Source organism: Epinephelus moara, chromosome 2, assembly GCF_006386435.1.
Source record: "Epinephelus moara isolate mb chromosome 2, YSFRI_EMoa_1.0, whole genome shotgun sequence".
NCBI classification, from domain to species: domain Eukaryota; kingdom Metazoa; phylum Chordata; class Actinopteri; order Perciformes; family Serranidae; genus Epinephelus; species Epinephelus moara.
The window spans coordinates 148,149-164,711 of record NC_065507.1 but is presented as its reverse complement, the minus strand read 5'-3'; the positions used below and the strand labels follow the sequence as shown (position 1 = coordinate 164,711).

The window sequence follows — 16,563 nt, the reverse complement described above, 5'->3', positions numbered from 1 at the left end:
CTGTGGCACCGCCCAGAACAATTGTGATTGGTTGAAAGAAATACAAGCAGCCGGGGCGTTTTTTTTCCTCCAATCTCACAGTGAGAGTCGGCCCAGCCAGACCTTTCTTTTCTTGAGAAAGGTCTGGTGAGCGAGACTAGGGCATCGGTGGCTTAGTGGATAGAGCAGGTGCCCCATGTACAAGGCTGTTGCCGGGTTCAACTCCAGCCTGTGGCTCTTTGCTGCATGTCACTCCCTCTCTCTCTCCCCCTTCACGCTTGACTGTCCTATCAAATAAAGGCTAAAAAATGCCCCAAAAAAAAATCTTAAAAAAAAAAAAAANCTCCAGCCTGTGGCTCTTTGCTGCATGTCACTCCCTCTCTCTCTCCCCCTTCACGCTTGACTGTCCTTCAAATAAAGGCTAAAAAATGCCCCAAAAAAAAAACTTAAAAAAAAAAAAAAAAAAAACTGGTCTCACCTTGAAGTCGTCGAAATTTGGCGTTTGGTCAGTGATTTGCGGCAACAAACACAGATGAAAAAGTTGTCCTTTCGCGTCGGCATGATTTACGGCACGTCACCATTGTAGTTTGGCAGTGCTCGGCAGCGCGGGGGGAAACGTGTTGGGACAAGAATGAAAGTTAAGGCAGTGGTGGATGGGTCCCTCAACCACCGACTTTCACCTGGGAGGTCGGTGTTCACTTCCTGTAAAAAAATTTTCTTAAAGCCAACAATGTGGTTTTGTTGTTGAAGGGAAAAAACATTAGTTGGTGGTGTTGTACTGACGTAGTGCTTTTATTTTGAAAGAGACTGTATGCAAACTGTACATTTCCTGTGAAAACAGAAGTGTATTTTGAAAACAGACAATGCATGTAAAAGGCTGAAGTTGACACGGCGTCCCAGAACGTCAACAACCAACACACCCAGGGTACCTTGGACGTCATATGTGGACGTGGAAAGTCCATGACCAAACGTGGACATGTGACCAGGTCACAGTGAGGATGAGTTGTTTAAAAATAGTTCAGTAATTGATCAGTGATCATAAGTCACGTCTCACCTGACTGTCTTTAAGTTCTTTAAAATGATTTGATTATTTGGATCAGTCGTATTTAGTTCATTCGATTAGCTGTTGCAGGATATTTTAGTTTCCTGTTGAAATCAGCACAAACTCTTAAAACAACATGCAGATTAACTGTCTCAGAGCTTTGTCTCTTCTTTACCACATTGTGACTTCATAAGAAGTCTGAATAAAGTTAGAGCATCATAAATGAACCATCTCTGTCCCTAACTTGAGGGACTGGATGAGGTTTGAGAGCATCTCCATACCCGCAGGAATCAGAGGCTCATGAACGTTGTGAGTCTTAACGGACACATTCAGATGTTTAACCAGTTGAATGATAGAGAACATAAAATCCTCCCAGGTCCTCAGGTCCAGATGGCTGTGGAGCTGCTGGGTTTGAAACCCTGTGAGTTCATGAACATGCGCTCTCCGCTCAGTCTTTAGTGACTGTTTGTTTTCGTGCAGCTGCAGCAGGAAACAGGAAGTGCGTGATGAAGCGAGACAGTGAGCGGCTCCACATGGTTTATCACTGACTGAGTGATGGAGCAGTGGAGAACAGTAGATTCTGTTCTGGTCTGTTTGTCTTCAGGCTCATTAACATCAACAGAGACATGAAACAACAGGAAGTCCAATCAGCGCTCGTCAGCTCGAGACAGAAAATCAAACCAGTGATGAAGACGGGAAATGACTTGCTTTAAATCTTTGTTTTCTCAGTTTGTTCTGGAATGAAGACGAACACTTTGATACAGATGCGTCACCAAACTTGTTGGTTTTATTTTCTTGATCACGTTGACAGGTCGGGCCAGGATCCAGTAAAATCTGGTTCTGGAAAAGTCTCGATGATTCATGATCCTGTTTGATTTCTCTTCTCGTCCTGACAGCTGACGATGAAGCTTAAATGCTGTTTATCTTTTTTACCTGTGCTGAATGTTTTTATCTTCCAGAATGCAGCTGCTCAGCGTCCGGACAGGAACGTCTTCAGCGCCGGGTCGACTCGAGTTGGTGAGTAAACCAAACGCTCTCCTGAGTCAATATTAGCTGAGAGGACGGGACGTAAACAAACTGTCAGCAGACGAGTCGTCAGCAGGTGACCTCTGACATTTACCTGAACAGGTGTGACAGCTGACGGTAGGAACAGATATCTGGACACTAATTCATTATCTCTGGACGAATCAAACAGGAAGTGCCGTCAGAGTTAGAGCTGCTACAGGAAACTGTGGTGTTGATTTTGACCCCTATGGATAAAAGCAGTCGTGTTTCCATGAACGCACCGCCTCATGTCGTGGCATTTGCGTTTGTTTTGGAAGAGAGTGAAAGAGAGACACAGCGTAGTTTTGAGGTGATGAGGTCACGTGTCTGTTCGTGGCATGATGACGGTGAAACAAAGTCAACCCACGTAGATTCATATATTGATGTAAAACAACATCTCTGGATGTATTTTAATAAATAACACAGACATACTGCACACCTGTGCTGATCCTCCGTCTGTTTAACGAGCAACTGAAGTCGTACTTTCATCTCTTTTAGCTTGTTCTTCTCTTTCTGTTTTTGCTGACCTGCTCCAGTGTCAGCCATAAAATATAACATCAGAAATCAAAATCTCCTCCTGCTTCCTTTCAACGTCCTGACGTCTACTCGCTGCAAAACTTTGCCCGAAAAATGTAAAAGTAAAAAAACCAAACACTTGTTTTTAATTGGTAAAACACACAGTTCCCAGTGAAAGAGCTGAGACGTCTCAGTGAAAGTCAACTACTTTTTATTTCACTGCCCCTGGTGGAAAAGAGTGACCAGTCACTACAAAACAATGCCATTTGGTACCTAAACACTGCTGGAAAAAGGCAGATGAGTCTCTACAGAACACCCCCAATTCAGTGCTACAAAAGCTGCTGGTCAAAGAGCGACCGGTTGCTACTAAACAACCCCATTTGGTGCCTAAAAAGCTGCTGGAAAGGTGCTGATGGATTGCTACAAAACACTGCTGTTTGGGGCCTGAAAGACAGTGGGAAAAGACTGATGAGTTGCTACAAAAGACACACGTGATGCCAAAAAAGCTGCAGGAAAAAGACGGACAGGTTTCTACAAAACACCTCCGACGGTGGCCAAAAAACTGTTGTGAAAAAGTGACTGCTTGCTACAAAACACCCCCATTCAGTGCCCCAGAAGCTGCTGAAAACAGCGACGACTTGGTGAAATACAACCACTGTAGCTGTTAGTTGGAGTTGAACCGTGTCTGCAGGTGTCTCTCCGAGGTGTCCCACCATCCACCGTCCCCTCCACCCCCTCAGCTCAGATACTACGTCACTTTAGAGACGTTGATGTGATTGGTGTGAAAAGTATCAGTGATTTTCATATTCGGGTGTGTGTGCAGGATGAGCTGGATGTTTGGCCTGATGGTGGCGCTGTGTTCTTCCTCTGGTTGTATAATGTCAGCAGTGAGTCTGTCTCTGTGGAGACGTGATGTGTCTGATATGAGGCGCTGGTTTGGACAAAAGTTGGGTGAAAAATGCGAGAGGGAATGAATGCATGCGCGACAGAGGTTAAAGGACCATTACATTCTTGTCGGTGCAGTAGTTTATCAACAGAACAGTCAGTTAAGAGTTCCTCACAATGAAAAGCCTGTTTTTCCTTATTTCTTTTTTGAAAGCAAAATGTGCATTAAATACACAAGTCATAAACTGTGTGGTATTCTTTAATGATGCGTGTGAAACTAGAATTGGGAACTAAAACCATGAGGCCAGCAGAGGCACTACCTGAACCCCCTGAGCACTGGCGTTCTGTTAGGAACTGATGTTTCACTGATGGTTCTCAGCGTGACGAAGTTCCTGGAAAAGTTATAAACTCATAAGTTTTTACCTGGTTTGTAATTTAATGTTTTGAGTTATGGAGTGTCTGATGTATCAGAGACAACAGCTATGAGAGAGCTGAGGCTGATTTAAACTCAGGTGGTGTTGAGTCACGCTGAGTCGTCTTTAACGTGTCTCAGCGCCTGGTTTGTTTCCCAGGATGCAGTTTGTTGGCAGCAGTTGGACTCACTCAGAACACATGCTGGTGAGATGCAGTCTGGGCCCCGAGGCTCTGTTTGGTTAAACTGATGGTTTGTTTTCCCAGAATGCAGCTTGTTTCATTCTGTGTAAACAAACACTTTATCCTGTGTGACATCACCAACAATCAGCCAATAGCAGCTGGGCTAGTGTCAGCAATGATGACATCATATCAGTGATGGCTTGAATCCTTTGCTCCTATTGGACAGATTTCGTGCTGGCGTGGGAGGAGCCTCTGAGCTCACAGGAGGAGGAGAGCACAGGCGTTAACCCCGCCCACCTGAAGTGGAGGGCGTCATTTCTGAAAAAACTGAGACGCTCAGGACTGCTGCTGGAGCAGGTGAGTAAAACAAACACACCTCAAGTCAACTCAGAGACAAGTGAACAAACAGGAGTGTGTTTGAAGAGTGAGGACTGTTAAACTAATCAGGTCATCCACCTGTTCACCTGTCACCACTCGTCACATGACGTCACCAACAAGTTTATACAGCATCAACCCTCTGCTCCCTGACATGGAGACACTATGAGCAGCCTGGGCAAGAGAAATATCATGAAATAGAATAGAAGAAAATAAACACAATAAAGTAACATCAAATTAAATAAAATGAAAAAAGGAAATTATATAAAATAATATAAAACAAAAAAATTATGAAATTCAGAATTATTCTGATCTGATATTTATGATAATGGAGAATGTTTCTTTTTTTATGTTGTGTTGAAGAAAAGAAAGGTCATGAACTTTGTGTATTGTCGTCAAAAACATTGTTTTTCCTTCATCTGTTTATTTAAAGATTTTTTTTATTTATTATTATTTTTTTGGTAAATTAAGAAAGGAGAAAAAAGAGAAAAGAAAAGAGAAGGGGGAAGAGGAGGAGAAGAAGAGAAAGAGGGGGGAAGGGAAAAATAAGGTTGAATATAAAAAATGACCTCTTTATGTATTTCTTTTAAATGTATTTATTTATTTAATTATTTATTTGCTTCATGAACTAATATGCTTTTGTGGTTTGAATGATCCGCTGTGAAACTTCCTTTTCTTTTTTTAAATGAGGTTGACTGTCTGAACTCGTATTTGTAGAGAGATGGAACAAGGACAAAGGAAAGAGAAGGAGGGAAGACAAAACCTTGTATCGATTAAGGTTAATTTTGGTTTAACAACACCTCACTGTATATAACTACACTTTTGGTTTTGTTTTATTTAATTTTTATTTTAATAAAAAAACAACAACAAATAAATAAATAAAATAATATAAAACAAAATAGAATAAAAACATTGAATTAAACAATATAAAATAAAAGAAATAAAATAAAACTAAATAAAATAGAAAAAATGAAATAAAATCAATTAAAATAAAATAACAAAAAATAAAACAAAAAAATGAATTGAAATCAAGTAACACAAAACAAAAGATAAATAATAATAAATAACAAAATAAGAAATTTTAATAAAATAAATCAAAAAATAAAATAAAATAATATAAAATAAAATAAAATAAAACAAAATTAAAATAAAATCAAATAAAAAAACAAAACAATAAATAATTCAAATAAAGCAAAAAAGTAAAACACAATATAATATAATGAAATAAAGTAAATTAAAATAAACTAACTAAACAAAACAATACAAAATAAAATAAAACACAATAACTTGTGTGAACATACACACATAATGAACAACAAAGCAAAATAAGTTTGAGTGTCCAACAGTCCTCCACTGACATTTTAGTCCGTCCTCGTCTCGTCTACAAAACTGAAACATTTCAGCTCGTCAGTGTCTCGTCTCTGCCGCGGCCTTAAAGGTCATCGATGAAGATTGTTTGTCATAGTTATGTTGATAAAATGGCCGCTGCTCCACAGGTGGTAACAGACAAAGTGTCTCTGTGTCTCTACAGAAGGAGGTCCTCCGCACGAAGGAGAAGATCTGTTTTGTCCTCCTCAGTGCTCCATGGAGCGTCCTCTGTTACTACGCTGAGGAGATCAGTCTCAGGGTCCCTCTGCAGGTAGAACATGTCGTCATCATCATCATCATCATCATCATCATCAAGTGTGTCCTCACAGCGTGTCCTCTGTCCTCCTGCAGGAGGTCAACGCTCCCATCACCAACTGGTCGGCGCAGGTTCTGTCCCAGCTGTCCCTCTCCAACCCTCTGTCTCAGGACGTCCCCAACACCCCCCCCGACTACTACACCTGTCAGTTCAGGACCAACAAGCTGCAGAGGTCAGAACACAAAGGTCAAACGTCTGAGACAGTTAAAGTGTCCAACACGTCCTCACCTCAGCTCCTCACGTATCGTCGCTTTGTCAGTGGACGTTCATGTCCACATATTACACAGTAGATATCCTCCTGCGTCTGCTGGGACGCTGCGATGTCAACAAAATCAAGTGGTTCAGTTTAGAAAAAAACATCATAGTTTGTCTCTGCATTTAAACAGGAAGTGAACAGCAGACTCCAGGGTGAAAGTCCAGGGTTTGTTGGATCCGTCCACCTCCTGTCCCGCCCTGTAGGGACTGTCCAGCTCTTTATATTGTGTCAGTACGGCAGCGTTTCAAACAGACGCCGTCCAGCAGTGCATCATACTGCACCAGGTGCCACACACCAGGGTGACCGCTTGCATGTCATCAGGACATTTATGGGCATGTGTCCCCACAGCGTGCAGGTGAAGGCGGGGCTTTAACTGCTGTGACCCCTCCCATGTGTCCTCATAAGAGGACGTCACATTTTGGGTTTACTTGACCTTACACTTCATTCTGCTTCACTCAGACCTGTTGTCCTCCACCAGGTGGGACACTTTCTGTCCCTTCTGGTGACAGTGAGACCACAGCACACTGATCCATGTAAAAACAAGATGGCTGCCATCTGTGCTGAGTCAGTCTGCAGCTGATGCTAAGACAGAGGTGGACGAGGTCCAAAACCTGATCTCAGTTTATGGTTCAAACTTTATTTATGCTTAATAATGTTTGTAGTTTGATGTGGCAACAAAGTTGACCAACTTTAGCAACAGGGACAAGATGAGATGCTGTTCATAAGGAAGTACCGTGATTGTGTTGTTAACGTGCTAACTGGCTAACTAGCATCAACACGCTCTTCCTGTATCCCTTTTTGCATCACGAACACAGAGGACTGACAACGCAGCAGTCAGCTCTGATCGCTGTCGTATTCTGCGGTCGTTTGTTGTGTCTGGACCTTCGGGGCCGGATGGAGGTGACGTGTGAGTTACGTGTATTCGCCGCACCCTCAGTTACAGGATGACGGGTGAAAGCAAGGAAACAATCGGAGGAAGTGGTGTGATGATGTGGCAGTGGTTAATAAGATCGGTTCTGTTTCCTGTTTCCTGTCTGCAGGTTTCTGGGGCACGACAACAGAGAGACGTTCTTCAAGACGACTCAGAGACACCAGGTGGTGAGTTTGAACTCGACACGTCGACACGAGTTTAAAAAGAGGAGGTTTCTGAGAAGGATAAAAATAAAAGTCCAGATTCAGCCGGCTGTTGATCGGCTTTATCCCCGGCCCCACCCCCTCAGAGTCCTTTAAGCCCCGCCCCCCAGAGAAGAAACACCTCTGTGTGTGTCGGCACATTCAGCACAACTTTATTTAGGAAACAGCTCGACGGATGTGACACAAAGCTCTGTACGCTGATGTCAGACTGCAGACAGAGTCCAGTGTCCTCTGGAGACAAAAGGTTCGTCTCCTGTCAGTCCACAAAGACAACAAAAATAATAAATATATAATAAATAGAATAATAAATCAGTTCCAACAGATCAAACAGTCCAGAGAAAATCTGTAAAAACAAAATGAACAGGAAGAAAAAACCTTCCTGTGTCTGTCTGATATTTTTCTGATATTTTGGTTTGTGAAAGTTTGAAATTAATTAATTAAAAGTGAAAATTAAAAAAAGTAAGGATTTCAGTGTTTAATGTAATGCAGGCTTTTTTGTTTCAATACACCGGACTGAAATAAAAATTTTCCACTGATGTGATTAAAAAAATTAAAAAAAAAACAAAAAAAAAACAGTTTTAGAATAGTAAATAACTTTTCTGTTTTTTCTACTGGCTTCATTTTTTTTCCCTTTTTTTAAACACGAGAAGACGAGAAGAAGGCAGCGAGCAATGAAAGAAGGAAAGACCAAAAACATTAGTAACAAATTAGTAAAAAGATAAAATTAAAAACAAGAAAATTTGTAACAAAAAAAATTAAAAGGAACAAAGAAAATAAAATTAAAAAAAAAAAACAAGTAAACAACTCAAAAAAAGAGCCTAAAAATAATAATAATTCTGTGACATCATTTCAAATATAAAACAGTGATAATTATAAATATAGTTTTTCCCCTAACAAGTAAATAATTGTAAATCTAGTAATTTTTTTTTTTTGCAAGTTGACGGACATTAAGTTGCTTGTTGCCATTTTTTTAAATAAATGGCAACAGTTTTCTAAGGCTCAGAGTTTAAAGGGTTAAATACTGCGAGAGGTGTCTAAAAGCAGCACGAAAAAAGTGATGTCATTCCAGGTTTAAAAGGGTTAAACCGTTAAATATGTCCCAGGAGACGAGCGGGAAATTCACTTAGTCTGAATGAACTCGGAGGTTGTAGTTTCCTCCATCTGAACTCCACACGATCAGCCAGGATGGGTCAGGATGGGTCAGGATCAGTCAGGATCAGCCAGGATCAGTCAGGATCAGCCAGGATCAGTCAGGATCAGTCAGAATCAGTCAGGATCAGTCAAGATCAATCAGGATCAGTCAGGATCAGTCAGGATCAGTCAGAATCAGTCAGGATCAGTCAAGATCAGTCAGGATGGGTCAGGATGGGTCAGGATCAGTCAGGATGGGTCAGGATCGGTCAGGATCAGTCAGGATCAGTCAGGATGGGTCAGGATGGGTCAGGATCAGTCAGGATCAGCCAGGATCAGCCAGGATCAGGATCAGTCAGGATCAGTCAGGATGGGTCAGGATCAGTCAAGATCAGTCAGGATCAGTCAGGATGGGTCAGGATCAGTCAGGATCAGTCAGGATCAGTGTACTGGCTGATAATCAATGTTGGAAATGTCCGACAGGACCAGGAACATCTCTGTGTGTGTTCTGGGAATATAAACTGGTTTTAAATCATTTTGGGTTCAAAAGTTGTGGATCACAGAGGGAAGAGGTCGAGTTAGACCAGGGTGCTATATCGTAGGCAACTGGACTTGCTTGAGTTTCTTGGAGTCGTCCACCTCTCGGCTGTGGCTCAGAGGTAGAGCGGGTCGTCCACCAATCGGAAGATTAGTGGTTCGGTCCCGGGCTCCTCCAGGCTGCATGTCGAAGTATCCTTGAGCAAGATATTGAACCCCAAACTGCTCCTGATGGCTGTTCCATCAGTGTGTGTTAAAACTGAGTAGCAGGTGACACCTTGTATGGTAGCCTCGGCCACAAGTGTATGAATGTGTGTGTGAATGGGTGAACGTGACTCGTAGTGTAAGAAGCGGTTTGAGTGGTCACTAGATGACTAGAAAGGCGCTATACAAATACAGGTCCATTTACCATTTACCATTTACCTCTCATCCAACAGTTCAGCTCTAACAGACTGGTGCAGATTCGCAGGCTTTAAACTCTGTGTGGGGACTCCAGACACTGGTGGAGGTGGAGGTGGTGGCTGATGACTCTGAGGCCGATGAATCTGAGAAGACGAGGCAGTGATGGGGAGGTGGAGGGCGCACACAGCTGCAGCATGAAAGGACTGTGGGCAGAGAAAGAGCCGGGTTTAACATGAGGAGCAGTGAGATGATAGGCTGACGGAGAAGGTGTGTAGCTGTGCTATTGGTTGATTGTGAATCAGCTGTTGACTCGATTGACACCCCCAAACACTGACCGCCGGAGACGGAGTGTGAGCATGAGTGCGAGGAGTGAACAGCAGGGGGAGGAAGAAAGTTACAGCCTGAGCATGACAAAGTATTTTCCTCACGTGCCGTGCAAACGCAGTATTTTGCCAGAATTATGCCAGGATTTCCCTGTGACGGCCACAGGAGGTTGTTTGTGTCTTCATCATGGCTTTACCTTATGTTACAGTACGTTACCTTACCTTACAGTACGTTACAGTACATTACAGTACGTTACAGTACGTTACAGTACATTACAGTACATTACCTTACCTTACAGTACCTTACAGTACATTACCTTACCTTACAGTACCTTACAGTACGTTACAGTACATTACAGGACGTTACAGTACGTTACAGTACGTTACAGTACATTACAGTACGTTACAGTACATTACCTTACCTTACAGTACGTTACAGTACATTACAGTACGTTACAGTACATTACCTTACCTTACAGTACATTACCTTACGTTACAGTACATTACAGTACGTTACAGTACGTTACAGTACGTTACAGTACATTACAGTACATTACAGTACATTACAGGACGTTACAGTACGTTACAGTACGTTACAGTACATTACATGCCGTGCAAACATGGAATTTCGCCTTCATTACTTTGGAATTTTCCTGGGAGTTTCCCCCTAAAGGCTGCAGGAGGTCGTTGTTTTCATGATTCTGTTTAAATCGATCTGAAATGAAAACCATAACAGCCGAAACATTCAGTCGGCACGGTGTCATCACGCCGTACGCTCGTAACAGCCTCACATTAAGTGTGGTGCATAAACGCACGGTGGCGCAGCACCTTTCAGGATTCCCACTGTCATGGGAAACCTGGAAAAGTCACAGAATTTAACAATCACATTTTCCAGGCCTGGACGTTTTGGGAAAGTCCTGGAATATTGCTGTGTGTGAAGAAGTTGTAATGTGAGATGAGCCGATGTATTCTCTGTAGCTGTCGACATTACGGCGTTTTGTTTACCATCACGTACGTGCCTTTATCTTCCTCTCCCTCCCTGTACGCCTGCAAACTAAAATTATGTTTAACTAAAGTTTGATATGTTTGAAAAATGGTGGGCAAGAAAAAAAGAAAGAATATAGGTCCTTGAAATTTTGTCCGTGAAACTGAACCCTGACCTTCAGACTCTGCTCATATCTCAAAAACTAAATAATCAAAACAGGTCAAATAACTGACGGAGCATTAAGAAACATTTGTTCCTACATTTAAAAACCTTTTGGATCAAAATGTTTTGTTTTTTAATTTTTTTTTAAATCTGATGAAAAAATATCAGATTATTGTACATTAAAAAAATGATTCAGTAACAATACTTGTATTAATTATTCTGGTTTATTGACTCATAAACTTTCAGCTCAGGTTGTACAGATTTTAGGGACATGATGCATTTAAAGACGCTCCAGGAAATGACATCACAATAAGCAAAAACACCAGTGTAGGCTCTGGAGGAGCGTTTGTAACACAGAGCTCAAAGGGTTAATTACACAATGATACCAATAAATAAATGATAATAATCCTGAGCAGATATTATTCATGTGTTTTCATCTGAGGACGAAGCAGGCACGAGCTGCAGGACTTAGAGTCTGGGTGGAGGCGTGGCCATCACACTCTGCTCTGACTGGTCCACAGATGTTGAGCCAGGACCTCTCAGATGTCAGGATGTGTCAGTCAGCAGACGGATGCTGCAGGCGGCGACGCCTCCTCCTCAAACACAGGCTATAAAAACACACACATTTACAAGAGCTGTAAACCTTTACACACACACACACACACACACACACACACACACACACACACAGAGACAGGACATCAGATAAAGAAACCTGTCACTGTTTGTCCTGCGTGGACTGAAAACCAAGTGAATCTCATCGCCGCACAGTTTTAATTAAATATATAAAACAATATTAAAACCACGTCAGCGTGACAGCGAGTCGGCCTCTGAGGGCATCTCTGTTCCCACAACATGATTTAGTTTCAAACATTTTCCTCTGACAGATTTCCAGAGGAGCTGAGAAACTAATGTGTCAGATTCAGGAGGACTCACTGACGTCCGTCAGCGAAGAGCCGAAACTTCTCCCGGTCAGAATTCCTTCAGTGTTGAGTGTTGAGGAGCTGAATTACCCACAGACGTCTCTTCCTCTCAGAAACACACAGAGCAGATGATTTAAACCAGGAAACACTCTGAAGAAACAGGTTCAGGTTTAAAACTAAAAAATCAGTGTTTGTTGCAGATGGGCGTCTAACTGTGGAGCCGACTCTGAAACATTTTTGTCTGAATGTTCAACTTTACCTGACTGTTTTTTTTCATGGACTATTCTGACTTTGTTGTCTCAAAATAATATTTTGTTCCTCTAAAATTTTTTATATTACTCAACTTTTTTTCTTAAAATATATGAAGATGTTAATTTTAATTAATTATTTTAACTTTCTTTCTCTGAAATGTTTCCACATTACTCGCCTTTTTTCCTTGATATCTTACGACTTTATTTTGTTAAAATATATGATGACTTTTTCTTAAAAATGCTTTTACATCACTCAACTTTTCTTTTGGAAGATTACCACTTTGTTGTCTCATAATATTACGCCTCCTTGTCTCTAATTTTTTTTTTACATTACTCGTCTTTTTTTCTCAAAATATATAAAGACTTTTATTCTTTAAACATCACAACTTTTTCGACCTTTTGCCGCAATATGTTACAGATTTTTCTTTGGGCAAAATCTATTACGACTTTTTCTCTTTGAATATTTCAACTTTTTATTCTGTAATGTTTAAATTTACCCGACAGTTTTTCTTGGAATATTTTGGCTTTCTTGTCTCAAAACATGAAGACTGTTTTCTCCAAAATGTTTTGATATTATTCAACTTTTTTTCTCAAAATATATGAAAAATGAATGAATGAATTTTTCTCTCAAGTGTTTGCATTTACTTGATATATTTTATTTTGAAACATTAAGACTTTTTTTCTTGAAGTGTTACAACTTTTTTGTTTTCCAAATATTACCAGGGTCATTACTGAAACTTCTCCCATGTGCCAGACGTGTAGGAGATCTATGATGGTCGACATGAAAACGTGAATGGAGGTGTTTTGTAGCGACTCATCAGTTTTTTTCCCAGCAGCTCTTTCGACACCAGACATGGATGTTTCGTGGCGACCTGTCTTGGTTGGTCTCATTACAGCGGGGTTAATTATCCAATGAAGCGATTGTTTTTGGGGCTCTCAAAAAAAAATCAGAGGTGGTTTGTTGTAGTGCGGTGTGTGTCCTCGCAGTGACCGTGTCCTGTCTCTGCAGCTGTATGAGATCCTGGCCAGGACTCCGTACGGTTCGGTGAAACGGGGGGAGGTGGGAATCGACCGACTGCTGGCTGAGCAGGTCTTCACTGCTGCCTACCCGCTGCATGAGGTGAGCTATTAACCATCATCCTAAACCTGAACCCAAACCTGACCTTAGTCCTGACCCCTGGTCTGAGACGGCACTGAGACACTAAGACTTTACCACAACACTGCGAGTTGTAAATATTCATATTTAGCTGAAAATGAATCTTTGTGTTGGCAGGGTGGTTTCGAGCTGCCGAGCGACTCGGTGCCTCCGGAGTCTTTGGGTCTGAGACAGATCTTGTACTCGCACTGGGCCAAGTGGTCCTCCTGGAGACGCTACCAACCTCTGGATCACATCAGGGAATACTTCGGAGAAAAGATAGCGCTGTATTTTGCCTGGCTCGGTAACTATGGCAACCATTCCAGCAGCTAACCGCCGTTAACTGTTTGTTTGAGCACTAACTGTGTCTGACTGCAGGTTTCTACACCGGCTGGCTGCTGCCGGCGTCGCTTGTCGGGACAGTGATCTTCGTGTTTGGGTTCTGGCTCATGGCCACTGACGTTCCAGCGTAAGTTCAAACTTGGACTTCAGGACACAACCTGTATAATGTTTGGACATCAATGTCCCACAATCCTTTGCATTAATCTGATTAAAATGAACCCTTCTTGGTTTCAATCAACATTTTCCTCTCGAACAAATTATGTAGATATTAATGTTTGTCTGTTAATATGCTGACGACACTTGGCTTTATGGACACAGTCATTTAGACTCTCACAGGTCGTCTGCGTCCTATCAGGAGGTAAACAACTGTTTATTGTTGTTGTTGTGTTTGTGCAGGAAGGAGTTGTGTGAGAGTGGAGGCAGCTTCATCATGTGTCCTCTCTGTAACATCTGCTCCCTATGGAACTACTCCAGCATCTGTGTCACCTTCAAGGTACGAATCCGTCCACCTGTCCACCTGTCTGTGATGTCAGTGTGCTTCATGTCATCTCGTCAGATGGTTCAACAGCATCTGAACCCCCGGCCCCAAACCCTCACTCAGTGATTGGTCACCGCCCACGTCTTTGTGTTGTGTCGGAACAAACAGTGAGTCCACCTGTCCTCATGTGTCCCTCTGCAGGCAGGTATCATGTTTGATAATGGAGGGACAGTGTTCCTTAGTGTCTTCATGTCTCTGTGGGCCGTCACCTTCCTGGAGTACTGGAAGAGAACCTGTTCAGCTCTGGCACACCGCTGGGACTGTTCCGAATTCCAGGACATTGAGGTACCGCACCCAACTCTGGACTCTTGTCTTGTCTTCCCTTTCCTTTCTTATATTTCCTTTCCTCAGCTTAGCTTATCTTAGCTTAGCTTTCCTCGCCCTTCCTTTCCTTTCCTTTCCTTTCCTTTCCTTTCCTTTCCTTGCATTTCGTTGTATTTCATTTCCTTTCCTTACCACTCCTTACCCTAGCTTAGCTTAGCATAGCTTGGTGCAGCTTAGCTTTCCTTTCTTTCTTTTCCTTACCTTACTATACCTTTGTTTAGCATAGGCACCAAATGCAGGTGTTGTGTGGTGACCCATCAGCATCCTTCCAGCTGCTCTTTGGGCACCAAAGGGGATGTTTTGTAGCCACTCATCGGTTTTTCCCCAGCAGCTTTTTGAGCACTAAACAGGGATGTTTTGTTGCAGCTTGTTTGTATTTTTCCAGCATCTTTTTTAGGCCCCAGTCAGGGGTGGTTTTTAGAAACCAGGAGCTTTTGGGCCACTAAATGTGGGTGTTTTGTAGCAACTTGTCTGTCTTTTTCCAGCGGCTTTGGGCACTAATCAGGGGGTGCTTTGTAGCAACTTGTTTGTCCTGTTCCAGCTGTTTTTCAACAACAAATTGGTGTGTTTTGTAACAACCTGTCACTTTGTAGCAACTTGTTTGTCTTTTTCCAGCAACTTTTTGTCCATTAAAGAGAGGATGTTTTGTAGCAACTCGTTTGTCCTGTTCCAGCTGTTTTTTAGGCACCAAACGAGGGTGCTTGTAGCGACCTGTCAGTTCTTTTCCACTGGCTGTTTAGGCCCCAATTGCGGGTGTTTTGTAGCCACTTGTCTGTCTTTTTCAGCTGTTTTTTTTAGGCACCTAACGGAACTGTTTTGTAGTGACCTGTCAGCTTCTTTCTGGGGGCTTTTTGGGCACCAAAGGCAGGGTGTTTTGTAGTCACATGTCTGTCTTTCTTCAGCATTAAACAGAGGTGTTTTGTAGCAACTTGTTTGTCTTTTTCCAGTGGCTTTTTCAGAAATAAACGCGGTTGTTTTGTCGCGACCAGTTGTTCTTTTTCCACCAGGGACAGTGCCACAGAAAGCAATTGTCTTTTATCAAGACATCGCTTCTCTTCCAGTGGGAACTGTGTGTTTGGGCCAAATCATGATCTTTTCCTGACGATATACAAGTGGTTTTGTTTGTTTGTTTGTTTGTTTGTTTGCCTAACCTAACCACACGTTAATCACAGCATTGCTGAAACATAAAGTTTGAACATATCTGCTACATAACAATGTGCAGATGTAACGTATCCTTGTTTTACAGGAACATACAAACATTATTACAGGTGTTCTGATTCACACTGATGTTAAAGATCTCTAAAACGAATATTATCATTATGAATATATGACCAACACTTGCATTAAGGCGACGTCACATCGTCACATGATCAATAAATATATGAACATCTTGGGTTGCAGGGGTTTCTGGGAGATCATGACTGTCATCCCTCTGTCCTCCACAGGAGCGTCCTCGTCCAGAGTTCACGGCCTTGGCGCCAATGACCACGCGGAACCCGGTGACCGGAGCAGAGGAACCATACTTTCCTGAGAGTAAACGCATCAACAGAACTCTGACTGGCTGCATGGTCATCGTCGTCATGGTGAGTCTCCTGACCTTTGACCCTTAACCTTTGTGTTCTCTGACACTGGGACATTCTGGAAGGTTTCCTCCACAACATGGAGCAGTGGGTGGAGTTTAAAGATGGAGTTCCTCTTAAAGTTTTCCTTTGAGAAACAGCTGGTGTGCCGATTGGTTGTGATGTCACAGGTGTGACCGGTCCATACACCGGTCACACCTGTGTTGTTGACGCAGGAGTTACTGAGTGAATACACTGATGCGTGTGAACATGATATCTCAAGAACGCCTCAAGGGAATTTCCTTGAATTTGGCACAAATCTCCACTTGGACCCGACGATGAATTGATTAGATTTTGATGGCCATAGGTTACAGGTCAAAGTTACTGTGACCTTGCGTCTGTCTCATTCTTGTGAATGTGATAGAATTTTGTGGTCAAAGGT

At 42.2% G+C, this 16,563-nt stretch overlaps 1 protein-coding gene across 5 annotated transcripts in view; it reads left to right on the top strand.

Annotated features, from left to right (window-relative positions):
* The window catches only part of ano7 (anoctamin 7), a 41,817-nt gene that overhangs the window by 9,258 nt on the left and 15,996 nt on the right, over window positions 1–16,563 (top strand). For 4 of the 5 annotated variants that reach the window (XR_007571976.1, XR_007571978.1, XR_007571977.1 and 1 more), the window contains exons 3-13: window positions 1,981–2,038; window positions 4,287–4,417; window positions 5,967–6,074; window positions 6,155–6,291; window positions 7,416–7,473; window positions 13,233–13,343; window positions 13,497–13,662; window positions 13,737–13,827; window positions 14,097–14,193; window positions 14,380–14,523; window positions 16,008–16,145. Coding sequence is in view for 2 of the 5 variants with exons in the window: in XM_050074789.1 (XP_049930746.1) it covers window positions 1,981–2,038; window positions 4,287–4,417; window positions 5,967–6,074; window positions 6,155–6,291; window positions 7,416–7,473; window positions 13,233–13,343; window positions 13,497–13,662; window positions 13,737–13,827; window positions 14,097–14,193; window positions 14,380–14,523; window positions 16,008–16,145 (1,239 nt within the window). In the remaining 3 variants the exon portion in view is untranslated. Of the gene's footprint in view, window positions 1–1,980; window positions 2,039–4,286; window positions 4,418–5,966; window positions 6,075–6,154; window positions 6,292–7,415; window positions 7,474–12,912; window positions 13,104–13,232; window positions 13,344–13,496; window positions 13,663–13,736; window positions 13,828–14,096; window positions 14,194–14,379; window positions 14,524–16,007; window positions 16,146–16,563 lie in introns of those variants that run through there. The other variant, XM_050074810.1, reaches the window with a different exon arrangement.